This window comes from Azolla caroliniana, unplaced genomic scaffold (genome assembly GCF_043228905.1).
Source record: "Azolla caroliniana isolate FFs.n. ecotype wild unplaced genomic scaffold, voAzoCaro1.0.p SCAF_12, whole genome shotgun sequence".
NCBI lineage: Eukaryota > Viridiplantae > Streptophyta > Polypodiopsida > Salviniales > Salviniaceae > Azolla > Azolla caroliniana.
The window spans coordinates 17,325,534-17,351,587 of NW_028230447.1; the positions used below are offsets into that span (position 1 = coordinate 17,325,534).

General features: G+C 38.0%; 3 protein-coding genes across 5 annotated transcripts; 1 reads left to right on the plus strand and 2 right to left on the minus strand.

Annotated features, from left to right (window-relative positions):
* Nucleotides 1-1,392: 1,392 nt before the first annotated feature.
* LOC147857286 (uncharacterized) lies at nucleotides 1,393-10,079 on the minus strand. Of its 3 annotated transcripts, none has more exons than XM_087328290.1 (14): nucleotides 9,653-10,079; nucleotides 9,173-9,525; nucleotides 7,416-7,467; nucleotides 7,235-7,324; nucleotides 7,024-7,141; nucleotides 6,888-6,920; nucleotides 6,040-6,115; nucleotides 5,833-5,929; nucleotides 3,362-3,456; nucleotides 3,142-3,267; nucleotides 2,738-2,840; nucleotides 2,527-2,637; nucleotides 2,358-2,441; nucleotides 1,393-2,265 (listed from the first exon to the last, which is right to left on the minus strand). In XM_087328290.1, exons 1-14 carry the CDS (start codon nucleotides 10,019-10,021, stop codon nucleotides 2,245-2,247), a joined length of 1,728 nt encoding a protein of 575 aa, XP_087184416.1. In that variant the 5' UTR covers nucleotides 10,022-10,079; the 3' UTR covers nucleotides 1,393-2,244. The 3 variants fall into 3 exon arrangements, with proteins under 3 accessions (XP_087184416.1, XP_087184414.1, XP_087184413.1); XM_087328288.1 differs by having other exon boundaries at nucleotides 6,020-6,115; nucleotides 7,024-7,148; nucleotides 9,662-10,077; XM_087328287.1 differs by having other exon boundaries at nucleotides 6,020-6,115; nucleotides 7,024-7,148; nucleotides 9,653-10,077.
* A 3,499-nt stretch (nucleotides 10,080-13,578) lies between these two features.
* Nucleotides 13,579-17,284, plus strand: LOC147857287 (uncharacterized). Its single transcript, XM_087328072.1, has 3 exons — nucleotides 13,579-14,370; nucleotides 15,684-15,801; nucleotides 16,971-17,284. The coding sequence occupies exons 1-3, from the start codon at nucleotides 13,891-13,893 to the stop codon at nucleotides 17,165-17,167; spliced, it is 795 nt and encodes a 264-aa protein (XP_087184198.1). The 5' UTR covers nucleotides 13,579-13,890; the 3' UTR covers nucleotides 17,168-17,284.
* A 1,665-nt stretch (nucleotides 17,285-18,949) lies between these two features.
* Nucleotides 18,950-24,536, minus strand: LOC147857288 (cyclic nucleotide-gated ion channel 2-like). Its single transcript, XM_087328401.1, has 9 exons — nucleotides 24,379-24,536; nucleotides 22,942-23,043; nucleotides 22,153-22,774; nucleotides 21,603-21,818; nucleotides 20,732-21,033; nucleotides 20,535-20,646; nucleotides 20,202-20,438; nucleotides 20,030-20,116; nucleotides 18,950-19,708 (listed from the first exon to the last, which is right to left on the minus strand). Exons 2-9 carry the CDS (start codon nucleotides 22,980-22,982, stop codon nucleotides 19,178-19,180), a joined length of 2,148 nt encoding a protein of 715 aa, XP_087184527.1. The 5' UTR covers nucleotides 22,983-23,043; nucleotides 24,379-24,536; the 3' UTR covers nucleotides 18,950-19,177.
* Nucleotides 24,537-26,054: the final 1,518 nt, after the last annotated feature.

Genomic DNA, 26,054 nt, shown 5'->3' on the forward strand with positions numbered 1-26,054 from the left:
CCACCACTCATGACTCTCCATATGAATACCTTTGCATGAAATGGCTAATGGGAATGCCAGCTACATAGCAATATTTGCCAACACCTTGCAAACTCTCTCTGTTAGCCAGTCGGCTAGCCGAATTACACTAGTCGAAGTCAGAGTCAAGAGTAAAAGTTGGAGTTGGAGTCAAAGCCGCAAGAGTAAAAGATAGTGTGAAAAGGAAGTAACCGAAATAGTAACTTTTGTGCCAAGTAGGAAAAATAGAATAGAACAGTTAGTGTAAGTGTAGGTTCTTGCCGAATAGGCAAGTGTATTCTCTTGGAAGAGTCTCTCATGGCGTCCATAAAAAGGGACCGAGAGCATTGTATTCTCTTGGAAGAGTAAGCAATTGTTTGGGTCGGCAAACATCACATCTCCAACCACAATCTTCTTGACAGAACGACTTAGTTATTAAGACGTTTGACCCTTTGTGTCGGTCGACAGAGACAATACTCCCTTTCTCTCTATTGTAATTAGCTTACCCTATTGGTAAGTTGTTAGAGTACTAGCATTATGGCTTAGCTTACCCTATGGATTGCATGGGAAGCAAGTAACAAGTCAAAAGAAGCAAAAAACCAAAATTTTGAGTTCTAGATGGGGGCAAGATGCATAGAAACAGTTTGGAGGATGGGATACATTATATTTCTTTCATAATATGTCAATGGATTCATGAACGAATGAGGTGTTTTTGCAACATCGATGGTTGACATTTCACTCATTATATTGCATACATTGCACAAAGCCACAAAACATCTTATTCTCCAAATGCAAAAATTGAATTCACCAATACATGAAAAGAATCCATCCCTTTGTAAATCATCGATATCATTTTGCATTACAACTTAGGTCACATTCTCTTAAATATGAGATGGTGAATAAGTGAGGAGACTCTTCGACAATGCATACTTTTCCATGAAGAAGTTTGTGAATTTGACATCACACTTCGTTACAATGTTCCATCTACTAACAAAGTCAAATTCGCTTTCCACACATCATCAATCCAATCCTAATCCTTAACATTTCTCACCATTAAAAACATGCACACACAATAGTAGCAAATTCATTAGTGAAAATCTTGAGTGTTGAGTGAGCAACTAATCAACATACCACATTAAAATGTTTCACTTTTAGTCTCAATGGTCATGTTTGACCTTTCATGCCAATGATAAAATCTCTCTTGCTCACTCTCACACTCTCAACCTTAAATCTATCGTGAGGGAATTCACATTGGCCCTCTGATCCTCAAAGTTCCCAACTAGAATTTAACAATTACCAAGAGTATTTTATAAGCAACACCGTCTTTGCCAAATATAAAGCTTAGTACCTAACATGAAATTGATTAGACATGAAGCGTGAAAGATCACTGCCACAAAACAAAATTTCAAGGGACTTATTGATCATCTTTGAACGTTACACCTCATTCACAATGTATACATTTAATGTGAGAGGATTTGTTATCAACATATCCTAATGCAAAGAACAAGTTATTACAAAAGACAAATTTATGGTGGGGCAATTAAGAATATCCTATACATATCAAAGTTCGAATCAATGGCACATCCTTGAATAAAATGATTTCTTTGAACGAAGGCTTGTGTACATTATTCTTTTTTGTCATGAAACATTTCTTTCAATACTTGAGAAGAATGTGGAAGATTGTAATGTCCTCCCCACCCACACAATGATATTTCATCTGTATAATGGAAGAGCTAAGGATATAGGTCGCAATAAAAACCTTGTGATGGAGGGGAACCCGTTATATCGTTTGCAGTAACAGATGACTTATTTTGGAACTCCTTGATGACGCCAATTCTAGTAGGCTTCTTGAACTCTTGGTAAACAAGTAGCAAAAAATTAAGATAGAAAAGGAACAAAAGGAGTAACCAAATCACATGTGGAGACAGATAATAATGTTATAGCATATAGCTTCATGTGATAATGTTACATATTGAATCTGTGCCTGCTTGTCCCGACAACCCTTTGCAAACCCCATTTTCATTGATTTGTAGACATCCTCGTTGCATTACAGAAGAAATCTGCCCTGGCTTTACAACCAGATAATGAATAAAACCATTTCTTCAATGCAATCATTGATAATTACTTGTCCATTGATTGCTTTCTTCCATTCTTGTAGGAGATCCCTTCTATGGCATACATCCTTTTGGCATGTTTGATTGACAAACTACTAACCGCTAGTGTCATGTCAACCCATGAAGTAAAACTTCAGTGTGAAATACAGCAAGCCTGTTTTCCAAAGCAGAATGCATGGTGTCCAGAATGCTTGGCATATAGTCAAAACCAAAGTAGTGTTAGAATTTACAGCATTATCTGCAAACCTGGTCAAAAATACTCTCAAGAAGTGTCAAGATGGTATCCCTCAGTTGCGATGCCTCGGTAGGTTGGAACCATGACCGACCAAACTGAATACCAACAAGATAAAAGAAAATTTCAATGCTTACCTTTTAACATATGACAACACTTTTCATGTTTGAGAAGTTGCCTTACCATCTTAGCAAGACATGAAGAATCCCAATGTGGAGGTGCTTCTTGTATGAACCGTTCGATGTAATAAAGCATGAAAAGGCCACAATCCCATTCATTATCTTGCAGAGGAACCTGAGGGGGCAAGAGATATATGAGTGGCTCAAGTAGATAAATTTGTGGATTTCAACGTCCTTCAATTTCCCAAGGGATTTGACTGCAAAGTGGAAAGTACCTGAACCCTTTTAGATATAGCACTCGATGGCTTCACATTTCGTACTGCATCATCGACTGTCTGATTTTCCTGCAAGAGATATTCGTGTTCTGCAGCTAAGTAGCTGCATAATGCCAAGCAAAGAGCAATTTATTAGCAGCAAGCAAGATGTGCTTCTCATAGATTTATGGACCTATGTGCAGGAAGAAACAGACACAGTTTGTGTTCCGGTATATGGGGGCATTTTATCAAGATCAAGTAAAATTTCACATCAAAATGGTTTGAAATGCAACATTATTTTTCCAATGGCATTCCATGAAACTATAAAAACCTACGATTCACATAATAATTCATATTAGAAAGGGAAATGACAGCTAACTTTTACATTATAAAAGTAAGAAAGGCAACAAGATTTGAGCCCAGACCTTTTCAGTGTCTTATATATGCTTTCACTTGAATGCCCTGCAGCAGGAGACATAGAATCTAAATGCAGAATGTAAGGGGTTTTTTGCTCCAATGGCAAACATATAACAGCCAAACTCCAATGAGCACTGCAAATTAAAGCAACTTTCAGTGTAAACTTAAGCTTTAGATATGGCAACAACTAAAAATAATAGTAATTGAAATGATTTTTCATCACATCACCTGTCATGAATTGGCATGAGCAAATATGACTTCTTAAATATGTTTATTCCCTTAGTCCATTTGTGCAGCTTCTCGAAACAAGCAGACTTCGATTTCTTTAAAAAAGTATAATTAAGTCAAAACGTGATTAAGCTTGCTTGCCAAGACTCTAGGCCTCCCTAGAATATCAAAAATCTTCAAGAATCAGAGCATACATAAATATCTTCAATTCTAAACTCAGATAATATCATGCTTATAGTAAAACTGAGTTACTCAGCCTAGGAATGTCAAAACCCTTGTTTCTCAAAGAAAAGGATCGCCGTGTATGCTGGTGGGTATAGAGGTTCACAAACTCTCCATTTGTACATTTACGAAGATTTTCTACGAAATATTGGATCACTTGGCCAGTGTGAACTGGCTCAAGTGCCATAAAATCACATTCTATTGAAATAATATAGTTTTGCCCCAAAATATATTTTTGGGGGGGCTCCAAAAACTGACCTAATCGCCTCCATGTCCTCTGTTTTGTCTGTTGTTAAAAACAGCTTTAATGGCAAAGAGAAGCCCAATTTGGTCTTTAATCTGGCCATTCAAGAGCTATTTGATGCAGCAGAAATGTTTTGTAGCACATTTCCTTCAGATGATGCTTCCACACGCTGTGGCAAGATATGTCTATCGCTAAATGTGACATTATTAAACCATTGCTTACCATTAATGATGCAATGAATCAGACTTGGATTGTAGACTTGCATGCTTCACTCCATACAACTCCTGCCATTTTTCAAGCCCTAGATTATGGTAAAGCCTGTTGGGGCAATAATCAATCTTGTATTATTGATGGTATAGGCACTATAGCATTTGGCTCAGGCATGGCCAAGAACTTGTATTATAGTTTACATATCAGATGAATGTACATGGATATAGCACCACATTTGAGAGTGGACCATGGAAATTGACAAAAGGTTCTAGACTTGTGGTCAATTGCACAAGAAAGGCACTTTGCATTGCTTGTAAGGAAAGGCCTTACAAAAAAATGTATTGTTGCTACAGAGGTTGATTCTCACTTGGAGCTTTGGAATAAAGAATTTGGGCCATATGAGCCAAAAAGGATTGAATATCCTTTCTTCTTTACAAATATTCCAGGCACTAAGCCTGATGTAATGATTCTTAATATGGAAAAGAAGTGAGAAACTCCTATAACTCTCATGTGTCTCACAAGCAAAATCTTTTAAATTTTGTGCACTCTGATATTTGTAGCAGAGGGATGCTTTGTATGTTATTCCTTTGTTGAGGACTGTTCAAAGAGAATTTTGATTTATTTCCTGAAAAGCAAAGATGAAGCTTTTTCTGCATTTAAACTATATAATGGGTGTCAGTACACAAGTAGTGAATTAAGAAGATTTTGTGAGTTACACAGTATAAAGAGGGAGTAACCCTTCTAATAGGTTGAGTGAGATATATAATAGGACACCATGAGAGAGGGTGAAATGCATGCTGCCCATAGCCAATCTCCCCATGGCTTTTGGCGAGAGGATATTAAAACTGCAATAGACCCCCTCAAACAGAGTTAATAGGTGGCATTCCTGAAGAGGTTTTGTCTGACAAACCAACCTCATATGACCGTCTATGCATCTTTGGTTCTGATGCATTTGTGCATATTAGAGATGAGGGGTTTGGAATATGACCTCTCTTTCCAGTATATTATGTTGACTGATGAGGATGTGCCTCTTATATTAAAAGTGGTTATATCATGTGAGCAAAAGAGCAAGTGGGTGGTTGCAAAGCAAGACATAAAAGCTTTGCATCCACATGATACTTGGGACTTGGTTGCCTCTCCTTCTCTATTTTCTCAGCCATTTTCTCTCTACCTACTCCAAGTCCACCATTACACACAAGTGATACCAAAATATGAATACTGAAAACATAGGATACAAAACAAAGATAATACTTCATCTATTCAGTTCCATATCACCCAATAACTGAGCATTAGAGTATGATCATTGCTAAATATGGTTCCATTTCCTTGTCCAAGTCGAATAGAAGTTAAATTCCAATTTAGTAAAATATTACACTGACAAAAGGAGCTTGAATTCAACTATCTAGTGTGTCAGTAAAGGTGGATCAGAATCCATTCTTCTAATTTGGTAGCAGTTTATGACATCATTGGCTTGCTTTTAGACTTTTATTCTACTTAAATCCATGACATCATCCTTAGGCTTTGGACAAGTCTCTATAAGCTTCCTTGACAAGCTACCATATCCTATTGAACCATCTCATACAGCCAGACATTTGTATGGAACCATGCTGAAAACGTTGAATTACCCACCACTAATCGTACGATGTTAGAAATTTTCAACAGCACACTGTCGCCACAGTAAACAATCACAGTGGCTGTAGACCTTCAAGGGAATTAAAACGATATAATTGAACCCATAGCTACTTATGGAAACAAATAATGAAAACACAGAAGAAATAGTCAACAGTGACTTTACCTTCCATGACATGAGCTTCTTATAAAAGAAGCAACTGTAAAAATGAAAATATTGCAAGCTTTCAGCTCTCTGTGAGAACTTTTCTGTCTGAATGTACCTGCAAAGAAATTGTTGCTAGACATATGATATGTAATCCTTAAAGCATATAACATGGTTTCTCAAATTTGACACTCCTGTGGTATCATACTTAATATAGAAATCAATAACCGTGTCATTAAGGAACTGCAATGGAGCAAGATGTTCAAGATCTGCATATCGAACCTCAACTGCTTCAGGATCACAGCTGCATATAACACAATCAAGAATTTCAATAAAAAAATCTCCCTCCCTTCATTCTTGCTTGTTGAATCATTGACTACTTTCCCTCTTCTCAATTACTTGTAAAACAACTTTCTCGTCATATATGAAACTAATCTTTACTGAAAACGCCAGCTAGTCTTCAAAAGCAAGTCTACCTACTTGAGAAACATTGTAGTTACAACAATGCTTCATTTCCACTTTCTTCCAAAAGCTTTTCTTCTCTTTATGGGGTACTTCAGAATGGGATGGCAAAAGAAATTATTAGAAACCAACACTTCAATGAGCTTTTCTGCATGTAATTTGCATGCTAGCCAAATAGCCTCATGAGAGTGGCAGTTCTATTGTGACTACACACTCCCTCTTTAGCCTTAGGCTTGTGGGGTTTCTCTAATGTCAGTTCCTAAACGCTAAAAAATGCACAAGCCACACTTTAGGCTTTCTTGAAGATCTTTTTTCCCATGTTACAATGCAACAGCCACAGCTCTCGTGAGTCACTTAACTGGCAGCTATGCCAGACGCCTAGGGTGGATGCAGGCTTCCTTCATAACACCTTGTCTAAAATTTCTTTTTGTTTTACCTTTATACCGAAAGCTAGTTTTGGGAATGCTATTGGACTCTATGCTTCTTTCCCATGCTAGCCCCACTACACATTATCTCTTGTGAGAAAAGAGACATGTTTGTCAATCAAACGAGAAATCACACACAGAAACATGAAAGGGTTTTATAAAAGGATAAGATCACAGTAAAAAAAACACCTTGAAGGGTAGAGAACCTTCGCAACAGCCCTTCTGAGTTCATGCAAGACAGAAGAATTTCCTTGTTAGACACCATATACATAAAGAAAACAAGGCCAAGGTATGTTAAATAAGATGTCGGCATTCTGCAATGTACTTTTTTGCTGTACTACGCAATGTTTTCCGCCTTGACATCTCTGTATTATGTAATTGCCCAACATAACAAGAAATAGCTCCTTCGTTAATGTTTTCTTCCTCATCGGACAGCTCCAAAGCTGTATCCTGGGTGCATTCATGGTTATACATCTTGCCTCTAAAATCACTTATTTAACACATTGCTTATGTTACTCAGCGCATACTGTACATACAGGAGTATCACCATCAGCTCGCTGCAAGCGTTTCCCAGAACTCAATCTCTGAGTAGGTTGCCTAGTAGGAGAATCAAAACATTGTTCTCTCTGCAGTCACAAAATATCCCAGCAGAATATCTTTAATGACAACGTTAGTAATACACATCAAGAATAACCATTTGATAGCCTGATGCAAAACCTGCTGATCATCTGGAGAAGTAGTAGTCATTGGGGATGAAACAGACCTTGTCCTGCAAAAGGAAAATCTTTCCTCAATTTAGCTGCTGTGAATTTGTTTATTTCACGTTCATTTCTTTCTAGAATCACCAAAACGGATTTTAATTGGCTAACATGAAGAACATATAGTTTCTATGTTCATTCGCACAAAGAAGAGTGTTTCTTCCAGACAGTACTTCATTTCCTCATGATGCCGTTAAAGCAATCAGAATATTTTTCTCAGAAAAAGAATTTACACTCCAGAAAATGTTGAGAGACTCACACATGCACTTATAGAAACTAAAAACAATTATGGGGTTTAACACACAGGAGAGATTAAAGACAGCAGAAGCAGTTACAGGAAACAAAAGCCTACTACTTAAAGAATGTACAAGGTAGGAGTGCAAACACTAATTCTCAACACATATATATATGCTATTCAAGATACATAGAATATACTCTTAGAAGAAAAGCTTTAAATGCTGATGGGAAAGCTAAGTCATGGCCTCATAAATACCTATTTAATGCTGAGTGGGAATCTTGTCCAAGGATCCCATTTAGTGTACAAAAAAATTACTTTTAGGAGTGCAAACGGCACTATACCATTCTAACAAAAATTAGAAAATGTTAAATTATATAAAAACGTTTTTCTAGATTAATAGGAGCAACCTAAGGGCCTTTAATCCAATAAGGATTGGGTGGACATAGTCTACAGATTATGCATGAGCAAGAGCAAGAGGCCTGGAAACTCAATAGGAAACTTCCTTTGGGTTTGGGGAATTGGTGTTGCATCTCCGCAAGCCTTAAATTATTGAAATCAGCATATCGCATAGCTTAAGTGACTGATCACACCATAAGGAACTTATGATAATGGGAATGAATGAGGAGTATGAGGAGTGCCAATAACTTGAAGAGAACAATACTGTTATCTTATATGCTGTGTACTATTCACAAATCATTACATACACCAGACATTGAAATTATGTTTGCAATGCTGTTTTGTTTTTAAAAAATAACTTTTCTTTCTGATATGAAAACTTTTTTCTCCCAAGATACTAACGAGTCAGCAGGCTGAGCAGAGTAGATACAGGGAAGGGTTGTAGTAAGAATCTCTTTCCAGTTAGGTGTCTCTCTCCAATCCAAGATCATCAGATTTTAGAAGGATGTTAAGACGTGCAATGCAAATACTGAATTAAAAGGCCTTCTCTTGCAAGAGGAAGGTCAGAAGTTCATTGCTCACTTCTGTTGGGATGAAGGACATTATGCATTGCCCAAAAAATTGCTCTGATATGCGCCCATGTCGTCATCTATATATTCTTGGCAACCTAAAGAATCAGGTGCTGACTGCTTGCAGCCTAATTCTCTGCATTCACTCCCTCATTCCTGTTTACTACATTGCCATAGCTAGAATTCCAAAGAGCTCTCATTCATCCATCAGCCCCCAACCTCAATTTTCAGAAATATGACAATTGAGCCTCCACTATACTGAATGAGCCTGAACTTAGATGACTGAAATAAAATAGTTTAATTCACACTCATCTACCTGTGGCAAGTAATCGAACATACAGCAACAAATAACTGGAGAGGAATAAAAACGGATCCCAGCCCTGACTTATTTATAGATTGAATTTCCTGATAGCTGTAATATCGCAGGCTTATAGCCTCCCTTGGATGGATAAACATCAACACACCACACAATCTTAAATTGAAATTACTAGATTTGCAAGGAAAGAGACTTACCTGCAGTTAGAGCAAACAAATTTATCCTCTTTCCCAAGTTCTGAACTTGACGAAACTTGCAAACTATCCTGCAATACAAGGCAATCTTCGCATCTCTGACGGGATGCCACAGGATCAAGGTCATGAATTGGGCTTTTTATTTGTGTAAGGATTATGGGTTTGGAACTTGGACTCTGTACATTGCTTTTCTGAGAGGGACTAGAAATCCTAGTACACTTTTCCTTCATATTGCATGCAACCAATAGGCAATCTTGATCGAAAACTCCGACTTTCGAGTTTCCCAGGGGTTCTCCCGCCTTTTTCAGCTGATACCTTTCTGACATCCCCATACTTCCATTAACCGGTAATGCAGCCTGCCCCATAGATGCTCTCTCTCTCTCTCTCTCTCTCTCTCTCTCTCTCTCTCTCTCTCTCTCTCTCTCTCTCTCTCTCTCTCTCTCTCTCTCTCATGTATACACATATATATACATACATACATACAGTATGTACCTGATTGCCCGCCATTCTGCGTCGTTTCTCATCCTCGTACATCCGAAGCCGAAACCGAAGCTTTCTATTATCATCAGGCATCTTCATGGTGGAGATAAGCTTCCGGAAAGCTTCGATCTTCTCATCGAGCTCGTAATCCTTGAGAGAGGATACATCCTCGTCCTCTCGTCTGAACCTAGAAGTACTAGTAGAAGCAGCAGCAGCAGCAGTGGTGGTGGAGGTGCAATCGATGTTCTGATCAGGTCTAACGATCAACAAGTCGAAGGGGTCTTCTTCTTCTTCTTCTTCTTCTTCTTCTTCTTCGTTTTCTTCTCCTTCCTCAACGATGTGGGGGTGTGCCTGCTCGCCCTTCTTCGTCATTTCAAAAGTAGGTCTGATTTGACAGAGGAGGGAGGGAGGCAGGATGGGGGTGTGCAGGGGAGCTAGGCTATAGGTTCGCCATGGATTCTCTCTCTAAAGCTCTCTCTCTCTCTCTCTAAAGCTCTCTGCCTCTGTGTGTGTGTGTGTCTCTCTCTCTCTAAAGCTCTCTGTCTGTGTGTGTGTCTCTCTCTCTCTAAAAACTTCTCTCTCTCTCTCTAAAGCTCTTTGTCTCTCTGTGTGTGTGTCTCTCTCTCTAAAAACTTCTCTCTGTCTCTCTATAAAAACTTCTCTCTCTCTCTCTGTCTCTTTCTAAAGACTTGTCTCTCTCATTCATTTGGTGACCTTCCTCATCACTCCAGATTCCAGAATGAAAGAAGAGCACATGTGGCTATGGCAGGCAGGCGGACGGACAAAATATGGGCGGCAGATTCGGCTCGGGTGGCACCACACACGACACATCCCATGGCCAGGACACAAAAAAAAAAACTCGGAACAAGAGACTCTCTCTGAATGACACGCTAGTTTGAAAAGAAAAATGAGACCCGGCTTTCTCGTAGCTCGCCCCGACACAAAAAGGAAGCTGGATTCAAGATCTGGTTAGGTAGGGGAATTGTTATGTGCATAATCATAACTGATCATGATATAGGTTTCGTTGATCTTCTGATTACGAGTATGTGTGTGCATTAATTCTGAAAGGAACTAGGGTATGAATTGTAATATTCAATCCTACGGTGTGATGTGTGTTAACTCATTTGACCGCTTCATGTAAAGTAGCCAAGTGTGAACACGCAAAGGCCTAGGGTTTCTTTCTGCCTATATAAGAAGGCTAACTAACTACCTTCTTTTTAAGAGGCTTGACTTATGTTGAGACAATGATATTGTGGCTATGGCTCTTCTCACCTAAGCATGTGTGATCCTCGTAGAACCAAAGGTACAACTCGCATCAACCCTCGATGGTATGGGATATCGAGGAGTTTCAGGTTCGTTTCACGTTGTTGCTAGGGGGTGTTCAAATGGTTTGGCGCCCCTCAATTCGTTCGTTGGTCTATAAATCCTTGTGTTTTGCTTAATTAACCAATTAGGCTCTAACAAAAACTTGGTAGTCTCTTTGAGACTCTCTCGCCCTTGTGCCACCGCTGAGAACTTTGGAAGAATACTTCCTCGTATACTAGGAAAGAAATTTGTATTGTCCACGGGAATGTGAATCTAAACCTACAAGAGCTAATCGAACGCATCCTCTTGGACATGATCCCTTCCTAAATGTTGGTTTATTGCTCTTGTGTGCACAAAAAACAAAATTTGTCTCAAAAGTAATGCATGCACATGTGTGATCACCCTACTTGGTGGAGATAGGAGTATGATGCTTAAATTGCCATGCCCGTCTACCAAGTCATTGTACTTCTCACAAATTACCATACATACTCATAACATCAATTAGGATAAGCCTCAGAACAAGAATCGCCCAATGGTAACTCACGAGCTTAATTGGGAAGTGTTTGTTTGTTGAAGATGGTCAGGGAAACTCGAGTTGCATTTGATGTCAATCAAACTTGCAATGATGCCATTGCCACCTCTCATTTATGTTCAATTGTGGATGGCAACATCACCAAAGGAAACTCTTGTAAAAATAGCTTTTGATACTTCTATTGTTTAGCCTCACCCTTGGGCCTCTTTTAGGGAATAAAGCTAATTTGGAAGTGACTCGTGCAATAGATGGGGAGCAAGACTATACCCAAAGTTTGTCTACTTGATATCCTCTCTTTACACTGTCAATGTGTTGAGTGTTGAAACTTGAAACAATCTTGTCAATTGGATCAATAACACCATTTGCGAATGATTAGTCGACAATTTTAACATGATCACATTGGAATCATTCCCCTTCAGAATAAAGTCTTTGTTCTAGTCCCTAAGCACCAATTTGGGCAAGCATGTCAATCCTCATTTGAGAAATGCATATTTGATTGCAAAGCCACTCATGATTACCACTGTCATTACAAATCAAGGAAGAAATATTTAGTGAAGGTGGTTCAATCAAACATACTTTTGGAGAGGAACGGTGAGAAACAAAATAGTAACAAGAAAAGTAATTTATGTATCGGTATGAAATTGACAAGTCTATGTTATTTTCATAAAAAAGAATGACAATGACGGGGGTTTTCTATGGTAGTACATGTAAAAGATATTACAATTTTCGGGCTCATGTTAATCATATGAGCGTAATATGTTTACGTGAATGGTATATGCTAGTGATGAGTTTACGTCGATGGTGTGGCAATGATTATTTTAGCAAACTAATGGTGTTACAATGTCAAGTGTTCGTATTAATGATATAAAATTGATATTTTTTCTTGTTGATGATATGCTAATGATTGTTTTTGTAAATGCTCATGTATATATTTACTAGGGATGGGTCGTGGATGTGTCATAGATGGGTCATGACTCATGGATGTATCATAAATTGGTCATGGATGGTTGTGTGCGGTCATGAACGTGGCATACATGAGGCATGGAGAGAAAAACCCAACTTCTAAAAACGTGCCCCCCCTACATAAACACTGCACTAACCACACAAGTTGTAATCCGATTTTGAGCATGATGTATATAATATATAATATATTCTTATTCATATTCATCACGAATGATTGTGTCAAGTGATTTAATACAGTAAACATAAGTTGTCGTTAAGTTTACGATGACAACACATTGGTGACCACAATGAACTACCGAGCATTTGGTAGCCAAACTTGATGCATGTCATCCTTCCATTGTGTAATGTCAGAGCCAACACAAACCATTGTGGAAAGATGACGACAACGATGGACAACAAGGATTGGATCGAAAGAGGAGGTGTAACTTAAGGAGTGCGGTGATAGTGAACCGAAAATCCCAACCAAGAGTTGCTTCAAGCTTCAACACTTGCAAAAAGAGAGAGGAAATGAAGACACGAGGGACGAACACAATTAGATCATCTAGCATAAACAAAATGATCGGATCGTCTACAAGATGTGGAAAGGGACTTCACCCTAAACTTTAAACATATAGTCCTAAACCAATAAAAACACTACAACCACACACTAAGGTGAAACGTCTGAGTTCTAATATATAGAGTTAGCAGGAACCTAGGGAGGCATAAAACCCTTCGCTCTAAAGCCATGAGCTTAAAACTCTCGACCTTGAAGTGGACCTAGCTAGGTCTTACACTCTAAAATGAGTAAAAAACTTGGCGTGGGACGCATTGAGCCCTAAACCCTAAACCTTAAAAAAAGTTGGAGCCTAAATACAAAGCCTCCTAAGCCCGAACAAATACATACAAGGGACAAGAGAAAAGTCGTCCCACCCTACTATTTTGTCCGTGCCGCCCATCCCTTCAAACGAGAGTGGAGCTCCTTAAACCCTAATCCTTTTAAGTGAATCCATGGGCATGAACCCTAACCCTAAACCCTAAACCTTAAAAGCAGATCCATGTTCCCTAAACCCTAAATCTTAAAGAATGGATCCTAAATGTGAAGCCTCCAAAGCTAGAACAAACACTAGGGACAAAGAACCATCCCTTGACTGAGAGTGGAGCTCCTTAAACCCTGACCCTTTTGGAGTGAGATCCATGAACCCTAAACCTTAAACCCTAAACCTAAAAGCTGATCCCAGGCTCCATAAACCCTAAACCCTGAACCGGAACCTATTATACTTGAACCCTAGAGTGAAGCAGCCATTAGCCATTAGCCCTTAAGCCTGAATCTTAAGAGTAATTAAAATGACTCTGAACCATCTAGTGAGACCCATGAAACCTGAACCCTAAAACCCTAAACCCTAAACCCTAAAACGAAATCCATGATTCTTTGAACCCTAACTTTAAAGATAAAGGAAACCCAATGAAGACCATGAGTAGAAATAGACTTTCCTCTGTTCTCTTCCCTGGGCGAGTTTATTCCGCTGTTCAGAATGCAAAGGAGCTCGATTTCCATAGCAAAGCTTTGATGACTAATGCTAATACTGACAATGGCACAAATAATTCTAACATAGAATCTACTACCAATGGTATCAACACTAAGCTTATCTCTAACGCTAGCCTGTGGGCCATGGAGAGGATCACAACGCAAAAAAGCAGTCTTTTGTCGGCTTTGAAAGCATGGAGAATCCCAGCTTGTTTGGACATGTCTACGGAGAGCTTATCAGAAGATATTGGGCCCCTTATCTACCTGGATAGATTGCAGATTCATCAGTTCTACTGGAGATTGGGAAAACCTAACTTCCTCTGTACCAAATTCAAGCTATGTCTCTATGATCGGTCGTGGGAACAAAACCTCAAAGCATCACAAATTATAGCTACTTTGGAAGTCTATCCTCACGTGGTAATTTTTTTGGTTATGCACATGTATATGTTTATAATATACGCATATAATACACAGCTACTTTGGAATTTTACTCTCATGTGGTAAGTGTTTGTCTATGCTTTTACACATGTGTATATATATATATATATGTATATGCATGTACATAGCTATTTCGGAAGTCTATTTAAATGCTGTTAGTGTTTTTGCTTACGCTTCAACTGATGTGTATGTATGTGTATATATGTAAATGATATATGCATACATGCATTATACATCTGTGTATGTGTATGGCGATGTATGTTTGTTTTTGTGTATGTGTATGTGTATATGTATACATATATATATGCATAAACATTGTTTGAGATGATACCAATAGCACGATTGATAATGAATAATCCAAATATATATGAGAAATTGTGCTCTTGTACTCATGGAAGGCACCATTGAGTATGAGTAATCCACACATCATGAGAGATTTTGAACTTTTATTCTTGTGAAAGGCTCCATTGATCATGAATAATTCACATCTTATGAGAGAGCTCCAGCATTTGTTGTTATAGAAGATACCCTTGAACATGAGCATTCCTCACATTGTCGAGATATTTCAGACTTGTGAAGGCATCATTGGTCATGAATAATCCACATTATGCATGATTTCCAACTAATCTTCTTATAGAAGGCAGCATTGATCATTAATAATTTCCACATCTATCCAAGATTTCAGACTTGTGAAGGCACCAGTGGTTATGATTCTTATGAACTCTCCACAGTCTACAATAGATTTCAAACTTCTGTGCTCTTAGAAGGCATGATTGAACAACAGATATAGTGAGAGATGTTGGACTTTTCCTTATGGAAGGCACAAGGGAGCCACATATCTACTGATTTCATAAGTTTCTACTGGTTTGAAATGCGTAACTTGCTGGAAAGAAATATCTGTAAAGGTCTATAAACGAAACAAAATCTGGCAGATGTATTATTTCTGTACTAAGTTCCTTTTGCATTGATGATATTTTCTCAAAATTTCTTATCATTTCATGAACGGAAAGGAATCTTGAATGATTGTTAAAGTATACATTTCCAGAACGAGTAGACATACCATTGATTGTATGAATAATCCATACATCTTTATTTTGTCAGGATTTCAATCTTTTGTACTCACAGAAATGGTGATTATGAACAATCCACATGGATTTTCTTATACCATAAGATATTTCAGATTTTTCTGTACCGTGGCACAATTGATTAGGAAAGATTGCTTTCCCTATTTTTATGAGAGATCTTAAACTTTTGTAAGCTATTTTAATTTACCCTTCTATGTTTTTTTATAGATAAACTTGAACAATGACAGTGATATCATCAATGTAGCTTTTGTGAATCCTCAGAAATGGGGTAAACGATGCCCCATAGTGTTTCTCGGGGAAGAATCTTGCATTGGTGTGAAAAAAGGTAACAGAGCTGCATCTTTGCTTTTATATGGAATGTGCATGTTGGGGTAGAGTGAAAGAGGGGGCTTTTTGTCATCATTTTTTTTCTATTGGGACAACGAGCATTATGATTATGCTATATGGATTTTTTAGCCAGTTCGATATTGGGTGATTGAGATATTTGACATGGCTAAGCAACCTTCTGGGCCATGTCAACAGTTTCTTGTATTTTCCAAGATCTATATAATGGGTATTATTCAAATGTCACCTGGAAATTTGACATGGTTAGATGACTCCAAGATGTCATTTGCAACATTTCCTAGAGAGGTTGAAGGAACATATGATGGGACAAGAATATGGAAGGTTATGCTGATTGAAATTCTTCTTCAATGCCAAATCTCTGGTGTTCTCAAAGTCTTCAGAGAGATCATAAAAAATGGGAATTGAAGGTTCTATGGTGATCCCAATATCCAACTGGAGCTTATATGCATGTAGTTCAAGTCACATTTATTATGTTCGTGTGATCTTTCCTTGCCAAAACAGAGATCAGGGAAGCCAGACCTTTTTTAGATGTACTATGGACTCGATGCATTATAGGGAAGGTCATTGTGTTTCTTTTTTATTATTAGACCCTTACTGCATGCTTACATGTAGTTGCCTTGTTTTGATATTTCACTTGGATATTTTCTCATGGAGTAAGACCGTAGTATATATTTGAGATTTATCACGCCTTTCCCAAATGAATTGAGGTATGGTAGGTGAAACAAGTAGATAAGGTTTGTCACGAGTATTGAATGATTGAGTCCTTTTAGCGATTCTAAAACTCACGGTGCTCTTGTCATCAATTTCTTAGTCATAGTTTTAGCATACTCAGTGTTTCAGACTTGAACTAGGTTATAGCAATGGCCAAGAATGGTAATGTTTGTCACGTTGATCGTCCTATTCCTCGTGTATCAACTTAAGTCTTAGCTATCGGCATACAAACCCTTGGTACAGTATGTTTCACGAGATTAATGTGAATAATGGTAGATTTCAAAGGCATTAATCTACTTTATTTTGGCACAACATTCCTTGGATTGGGAGAAACCTCATTTGCTGTGTGAGAGAGAGGGCATGCATTTTCTTCAGGAAGTACTCTGAAGTAAGAACCTATACATTTTCCTCACATTTCAAATATTTTTGTTTTTCCAGGAGGCGCTGTAAAGAAGGATCTGATCTTCCTTGCATTTCAGTGTGATTATGACCTTCATATACCTGATATAAATGTAGACATAAGCAATTTGGATATTGGTGATGAAATTGCTATCAAAGACTTGAATCTTGGTTTTGAGTTAACTTCAAATCTAGCACCCTCTGCTGTTATATGTAAAGTGCTGTCTCCAGAGTGATTTTTAGTTGCTCAAACAATATGGGTTCCATAAATGATATTATACAAGATGGTTTCAGAAAATCTTTGCAGTTAGTAGAGATTTGGAAATGGTTCATTGAGGCAGTTTTCCTTTTAATTTTTCACCCTTTGATGCACATCATAATACATCTCATCAGCAACAGCAACAGCAATAATAATTATGATTGGATTTGGACATAACATTAAGGTACTCTGCATTTTGTAGAGAACTCATTTGGCTCATGGTAAATGTCTGATCCTTAATTAATATTCTAACCAGTTTGTGTTGCATTTGCATTGATCGGTTCTGTTTATTTCAATGTATAAATTTCATGGCATTGGAAGATGAGCTCTTTATAAATTGTTTAGCTTGGACAACACAAATTAGAGAGAGAATGGACTTTTGGGTTAGGGAGGTGGTTTGTGAATTGAACCTCCTGAAAAACACATGTGTGTCGCATGCGCAAACATGGCTGCATGTGAGCATACATGCACATGCACATGCATATGTGGGCCTGCTGAAGTATGGTTGAGTTTTTGGTAAACAGAAACTAGCAAGCGATGGTTGTCTTCCACTTCTTGTGTTTTTCAGGGCTGTTGGCATAATTGAACTTATCTGGATGGAACTCGTGCATCCTTGATTCCCTCTGTTGAAGTGCAGTCATATAAGCTGTTTCAGAGGTCACTCTCACTTGGTGGGACCTGTTCCTTCAATTTCTTTGTTAAAGACATGTTTTACTATGCATTGGGTTATTGTTTTAACGTTTATAGAGCACAATAATTAATACAGCTAACCGTTACCCCCTGAATAGAGATCCCAACTTAACGATGTCTACTAACTCTACATGGCCTTGGTGTATACCAAGAAAGTTGTCTTTATAAATGGATGGAATTACTGATAATCGGGCAGATTAAACAATATTTAATAAGGTACAAACTCCCAAATGATATCATTATTGATCCGGAGGAAAATAACTAAATTAATAACGGGCAGCTTCTGACTAAGCATTACTCGTCTCACTTCAATGAAGTTAAATAAGATTTGAACTCCTACACGTTTTTGGGGGTTGGGCTTGGAGGTTGCTTAAGTGAATGCTCTTGGAATTCAGATTACATCCTTTACTCGAAGATTTGTGCCAAGTTCCTAAGTTTATTGGGCAGAGTACATTATATGGTAGCCTCATCTATACCTCAAGCAGGTTGTAAAGGTTTACTCATTTAGTTCATGAAAGTAAAGGTATGTGCCTTCAGTTCAGGGTTTCTTATAGGTTTGAGTAATTTGGCCATTTCGGGATTCACTTAATAAAAAATGTAGTCACGAATCTAAATCACTTTACACTTCTAAGATGGAAGAGCTATGTACAGAATGGATTAATAAGCATCCCATGGGATTTCTCTCGAAGATTATTCATAATCATGAAAAAGCCATGAAATATACAGGTCATTTAACTCACATGAAAAACAGAGAATGACATTTGTTCTCTTTTATAAGAGATTTTGAAATCACTTTTTGTCAAAGCATATCGTAACTTTTATGTACATAGGATCGTTCTAGTATGAATATGACATGATTGCCACGAAATAGATGCTTTTGCCTATTGTAATGGAGAATATATTTAGCTTTTCATGACACTTGATGCATAACTATGGCATCTATTCAGAGTTTTCACAAAGACAGTACACATACCCATTAACATTTAAAAGATCTGGTGTTCTTTTTCATTTTTTCACAAACACCAATACATAACTGTTACATGGCATTGCAGTGGTTTGAATATCAAGCTTTATATAAAATGGTATCCGACCTTGTCATTTATTTACCTTTGTCGTTTCAAGTAACATATGGTTGTGTGTTTTGAACAAAGAGAGATTATGTACAAGTACACCTAAAGATGAATCATCAAAAATGGCAAAACATAGATGTATGGAGAGAATATAGTACAGGATAACAATATTCTTATAGCACATGCGGCTCTCTTCCACTCACATGTGGCAAAAGATCTGTATTTTTCTATTCTAAGTGATCCTGAGGTTTGTGAGAGGAAAACATCGCTGCGTAGAAGCGAAGACGATTACATTCGGATCCCGAGCGAGATAATGGTGAGATTCCCAAAGCGTTTCCACCTGTTGATGGTGCACGATCCAATGGCTCAGATCTCCTTGCTTTATAACGCCGCCAAGCCAGTTGGATAGTCACTACAGCCCATGTTCTCCATCCAGAAGAATAATATCGTGCTGTTCTCTTCAATTTCTCATTCACAAACTTGTATCGAAAATGATCGGTCACAAATTTTAGGTCTTCGGCATCAAGACCAAAAGCTTCTGTAGAGTCGAGAGATGTCAATGTTGCACAAGAAGGGGGGAGTCGATCCAGAGATGGTTTTTTCAAGCACCATGTCAAGAGTTCATCACCACAGAAATTTCCTGGGCCTAGATGGCAGACACTTGTGTGGCCATTGCTCAAGTTATGACTATGGGTGCTGAGGAAATGTCCTCGCACGATGAATATCATCCTCATCACAGGATCCCCTTCTCTGATAACCTAAGAGATAACAAACATCTCACTTCATTTTATGAAAGCTAAATGATATAGGATCACCACTGTTTATAGTCAAGTTGCATGAATATGTAGAAAAACCATAGCCACCAGTATGGAGAAGGATCACTTCCATCACATGCCAACTTTATATGATATAAAACTATGATTTTTTTATATAGCTTACAGAACATCATGAATTTAGATTCTTAAATACAAGCTGTCAAGTTGTTCATTTTTTGTTTAATATGATTAGTTCCAAACAAGATTCAGATGTTCAAGCGATTCAAGAAATGCATATGCACAATATTCTAGGAAAAAAGTTACCACTTCATCTTTGATGAATAGATGTGGTTTGAGACGTTGGCAGATATTCTCCAGAACAAGAGTATCCATATGCTCAAAAAGCGGCACCTGCAAAATCCAATGAAAAGGGATCAATCAAGTTCAATGATGGGTAATAAGAATTGAGATTATATATATATATATATTATCTGACCTGGCGAACAAGATCCATTGAGAGATGTTGTTTGATGTCCCTCCTCAACCCTTCTGGTAAGCTGCAAACCATAGCTGCTTCATCTACACCCCTTGTTGCTGCCCAATGATGACGCTCATACCTTCTCACTCTCTTCCTCAGGCGTGATGGCAGCTGACGCCGTCGCATCCAGTATTCAAGATCCCTTATTCTTAGTTTCATGGCTTCTTTTTTTGCTGTTATAGAGTGCAGAAATACCTTTCAAACAAACCCATTAATTTCGGAATTTCACGCAGTTTATCACAACTTGATATTACTGATCTGACTCTTAAGGAGGGAAAATTGTTTTACTACCTGGATATTTCCAATAAGCAAAGTGAATAGGAGTAGGCCACATGTTATGACGATGATGCTGAAAATAACCTCTAGAGTATGATCACTTGGTTGCAATGCATTACCGAAGGAGCTGCAAAACATGGTTTTTGGTATTAAGATCGTGCGTTCAGATATTTGTTTGCACCAATATTGTGTGCTAGTTATATTGTAAGCACCTTAGAGTCATCAAACCCCAAAAGATGGGATAAGAAAGTTTAGTAGACCACATTCGATCAGTTACTAGTGGTATTGCCCATTGAAAAATTCCATAGTTGTTGTTTTGGCTATCGAAGCAAGTTGAGTAATCGGTATGATTATAGCTCAATGCTGAATCCATCCCTTCAAGACTTCTGTGAGATAAAATAGGTGGAGAACAACCTAGAAGATCCAGTTTGCAAGTAGGTATCTCATTACATTGTCCCACAAGACAAAATGCAACTCGTTCACTTGCTAGAAGATACCAACAAGCACCAGCAACCTGTAAATGTTCACAAAGAAACCAGAATAGATTATGCACTGTGATACAGTTCTTAATTATGCCAGGGAATGATGTTATTTTTGCACTTTGAAAACATCTCAGAGTTGGTTAAACATATGACAATACCACTCTGTTCATTTCTCAATCTAGGACTCCCTTTGATAATAAAAGAATTGCATATAATGGAGCGGATGCACCTAAACACAATGGACACTAAATGTCACTTGGCATGTGTAAATATTTAACAACAGATATTCAGGTGTATAGCTAATTCTGTTTCACAGCAACAAAGTCAAGAATGTGTTTTCAGGACTAAAACAAACGAAATATTCAAGGTACAGGGGAGAATTGAGAAAATGGCTGGAATTTACAGCTGTTATGGATTTCTGCAAAGGACAATCATGGTTTGCATCCACTACAACTGCAAACACATGATACCTGCCATACCCTTATTTATATTATGCTTTCAACAATTTAAAATAAGCGGTTGGAAATCTCCCATACATTGTTAGGACTAGGGTAAACATACATCAAAATTCAAACAATCTGTTCAGGACATGGAGACTTACATGCGCAGCAATGAAGTAAGCCATAAGATTTAAAGCAAAGCCCCACCAAAATGCGCCAAATACGAAGCCAGTGACATGACGCATTCTGCGGGCGAGGAAAACCAAATGGGCTATTTTGGGAATGAACTGAAGAAGAAATATCATCAAGAACACTGTCATTACAGATCCAACATCACCACCACTGATCATCCGTGGCACAACTGCCCATAGAATAATCTGTGAGTGGAAATAAAAAGAGGTATGAATTTCAAATAAGTTTGATTGAAATAACTCTGAAACCCCTGATTTTTTCTTTATTTTCCCCAAATGCCCACTGGCGAGCCTCCAATAATGAGAAACAGAAAAGGGATGAATTAAGAGGAGGTTGATCAATAGCATTTGGGGAAGCAAATGAGAACTTAGATGCGTTTGGCAAAATAAAGAAAAACTAACTCGTATTTTTCAAATTTCCCTTTGATCAAACCATTTCAGAAAATAAGTATAAATCTATCGAAATATTACAGTTAAAAAATTTCAGCTTATAAGAAAACAATGGAATCAAGATCACTACCTGAGGGATAGGCAATATAACAAAAAGGTCTAAAAGGAAACCCCCACCGGGGCGAAGGTAATGCATAGCAATCTCTCGAGCATCCCATACAAGACTGCCACAACCAATGATAAGGGTCTCTTTAGAGATGTATGCAAGCTTTAACTGTAACCACATATGCAGTAAATGGAATCCATCGAATCCTGTACGTAGAAATGTCACTAAAATTGCAAGTGTCCCATCCACATAAACACATGCCTCTCCTTTTCTAATAGTTAGGGTATAGAAAAAGAGTGGATCCAATGCCAAGGAGAATGCCCGTGCAAGAAGAAACAATTGATTGAGTCTTTGTATACGTCTCCGACGAGGATCTTGCACTATTCCAAAGACCCATCGACGGCAGGTCTTCTGTACATTGGTCTTGAGAGGAACTTCCCTTGGTAAAGGATAGAGCGAGGAGCCAGCCTCCGCTTCCAAGAAGAGAGGATGGTTTTGCTCACAACTCATGGAATGAAAACGTGGGATCCCTTTCTGTGTACATGCATAGCACGGATCACTGTTCTCCCCCTTCGAGAATGATAGCTCAGAGCCATCATCACTAGAAAGTGTGCTTCCCTTGAACTTGAATGCTTTCCCCAATATACTGCGAACAAAAGTTACCAAAAATGTCTTATTCAGCATTAATTCAAGGGAAGAATGAAACCATTTTTCCACCAGATTGTACGATGACATTGTGTAGATTTTCTACCATTAAACTGATTGTACATCAATAAACGAAACTTAGCAGTGTAATGACAAAGTAAACTGAACCTTTTCATATCTGCAACAATCTTTTCTCTTGATTCTTTCATGGAGTTTGAACCTGAGAAGAGCAGTGCAGGAGTGATATGAACGTATAAATTGCCTGTACTCCTACATTAAAAGAACAAAATAAAGCTGGGTAAATCTCCTTCCCATAGATCAAGTTTTGCACTTATAGAACAGAAGCCTTTTAACAATTGTTCAAACGATCATATAATGAAATTTGGGCAGCTTAATAAGACAATTTAATCGTCCCAGCCCCATGGAAAGCTATCATTTTAAAGGTATAAGGTGAATTCTCCCTCAGAAGACCAAGTTTAATCAGGCAGGGTACATAACTCCGATCCTATCATTTAAAGCTAAAAGGAAGCCTTTACAAAAGCTATCTCTAACATATATAAAGTTTTGTACATGGCAAATGAAGAACATATAGATAAAATGTTTCATTCAAATATAAATGGAAAAGCTACACCTTTCTGTACTCAAACAACTAATTGGAGCTTTAAAATTGCATGGATTTTGTTATAGCAGAAAGAAGACACTCATGATCGGATGGTACCAAAGCCACAACAAGGCTTATCACTTGGCAAGTCACTAAAAGCAATCTCCGACAAAGAAGCAATACCATAACATAGACCAAGTTTTGTTAATGCAAAGTAGCATCCTCTTATGACCAGTGTCTGAAAGCCATGGAAAGTTGATGAGCTATCAACAGATAAAAATTCCACTCCTACGAGAAGTGAGTTAGTATACCCTCGGATAGATCAAGCCATGAAAAGATTCTTATCCTGTGTAGAGAAAAGGAAAAAGGTATCAGTTACAGACATTCCTATCAAGACAACGTCATGGAAAGGAGTGACTGGTTAGAAAAGCTAGAAATCAGTTGCAACCATGGAAAGCTATGACAGGTTAAAAGACATGCCATGCCACGATGAAAGTTACGATTCAAGCTTTCGCATAACAATCTATGTAGATACACAGAAGGCCAGACATGGAAGAGAACATCCTGCATACAAGTTTGTTTATAGGTGTGCATCGAAAGAGAACACCGTGTAAATATCCGCAGCAAGAGACAGACATGGCGTCTTGCAGTTACATAGAGCTTGAGAATCGCTTATATGATGAACAGCACGAAGATTTTGATGGAGAAGAACGCAGACATTTTTTGTAAGAATTTTTTATGAGAAGGAGACGGTCTTCTTCTCATCATCTTCTTGGCAGTAACTGCCGGCACGACCAGATTACCCGGAATGAGTCCAGATCATTATATGATTCTACAGACCTGTGAGGAAGCTTCAAGTAAACTATGAAGGCATATCAGGCACTCTCTTGGTCTGATGAAAGCCATGGGAATGGCTAAGCTATATATGGCATTCAGACAAGCAAGAGAGAGAGAGAGAGAGAGAGAGAGAGAGAGAGAGAGAGAGAGAGAGAGAGAGAGCATACCTGGATCATTTGTTCAAGAAGCAGCTGCAAGTAGTGAAGGGGAGATTAGGGTTTAGTATGCAGAGAAAGGGCTGGGGGAGATCCTTCCTCCTTTTCTTTTTCTTGTTCTTCATGAATCATGAGACCATGGGAGCAGGGGCAGAACAGGGGAGAAACAGGGGAAGGAAGGGAGAAAGAAACAAAAGAACAAAATGTATATCATATATATGTATGTATATGTATATGAATGAACCAATGTATGACACATGTCATTGCTTGCTTTTAACTAACTATAACTAACTCTCTTCTTCTCTCATACACACTCCTGTGTGTGTGTGTGAGAGAGAGAGAGAGGGAGAGAGAGAGAGAGAGAGAGAGAGCATTCCTTCCATCCATTACCCATGCCCCACTCCTCCTTTATGTGTATGTGTATGTGTATGTGTATGTGTATGTTATATGTCTCCTCTCTCTGTGTGTGTATGTTATATATTGTATGTGTATGTGTATGTGTATGTGTATGTGTATGTGTATGTGTATGTGTATGTTGTATGTAGATGTGTATGTGTATGTTGTATGTAGATGTGTATGTGTATGTTGTATGTAGATGTGTATGTTGTATGTCTCATGTGTGTGTATGTGTATGTATATGTGTATGTTATATGTTGTATGTTGTATCATGTATGTGTGTGTATGTATATGTGTATGTTGTGTGTATGTGTATGTTGTGTGTATGTGTATGTATATGTGTATGTTATATGTTGTATGTTGTATCATGTATGTGTGTGTATGTGCATGTGTATGTATATGTGTATGTTGTGTGTATGTGTATGTGTATGTTGTATGTAGATACGTATGTTATATGTCTCCTCTGTGTGTAGTGTATGTATATGTGTATGTTATATATTGTATGTTGTATGTGTGTGTATGTGTATGTATATGTGCATGCTGTATGTGTATATATGTGTATGTGTATGTGTATGTTGTATGTGTATATATGTGTATGTGTATGTGTATGTGCATATGTGCTTTGTTGTTGCATTAGATGTTTTGTATGACAGGATCTTGATCGTTTAAAATTCTAGACAATGCCAATTCGAATGCTCAGTTGTTGCAGAGGGGTGAGCGCTCTGTAGTGAGCTCGCATGCACCATTATGTCTTCTCCGATGTGCTTCGATCCTCCCCAATGCATGCTATTGTTTCGAATGTTTCCATTGCACGAAGATGTGCCGATTTGGATTAACCCACGGGATATCGTACCTTTTCCGTCTCCTTTCCAATAATTACGAGCGCGTTCCTCCTCGACTCTCATGCATTCAGACTCCACTGTCATTCGTGTAATCGAATCCTTCATCGACAATGTGGTCCAATAGTATTTTGATGAGCTGATATTCAAATCGTATAGCTTTACTATTCACATGACATCAATCATTGATTGCATTTGTGTTTTTCCTTTGCAGTTATTGGAACTACTTATGTTTTTTCATGGTACCTTTTTTGCACTCCATTCATAAAATGAGCTCGAAAAAGCAACATCCTTAACACACAACTTTTTCTAAAAGTCAAAAGGCCATATTTTTATATGGTTTTACAAAATAACTCAAATGATGTAACAATGCGTGGATATGTAGTAATCATACTGTTGTAAGGAATGGATCAATATAGATTCTTTTCTTAGAGAACAACTAGAAATTATCAA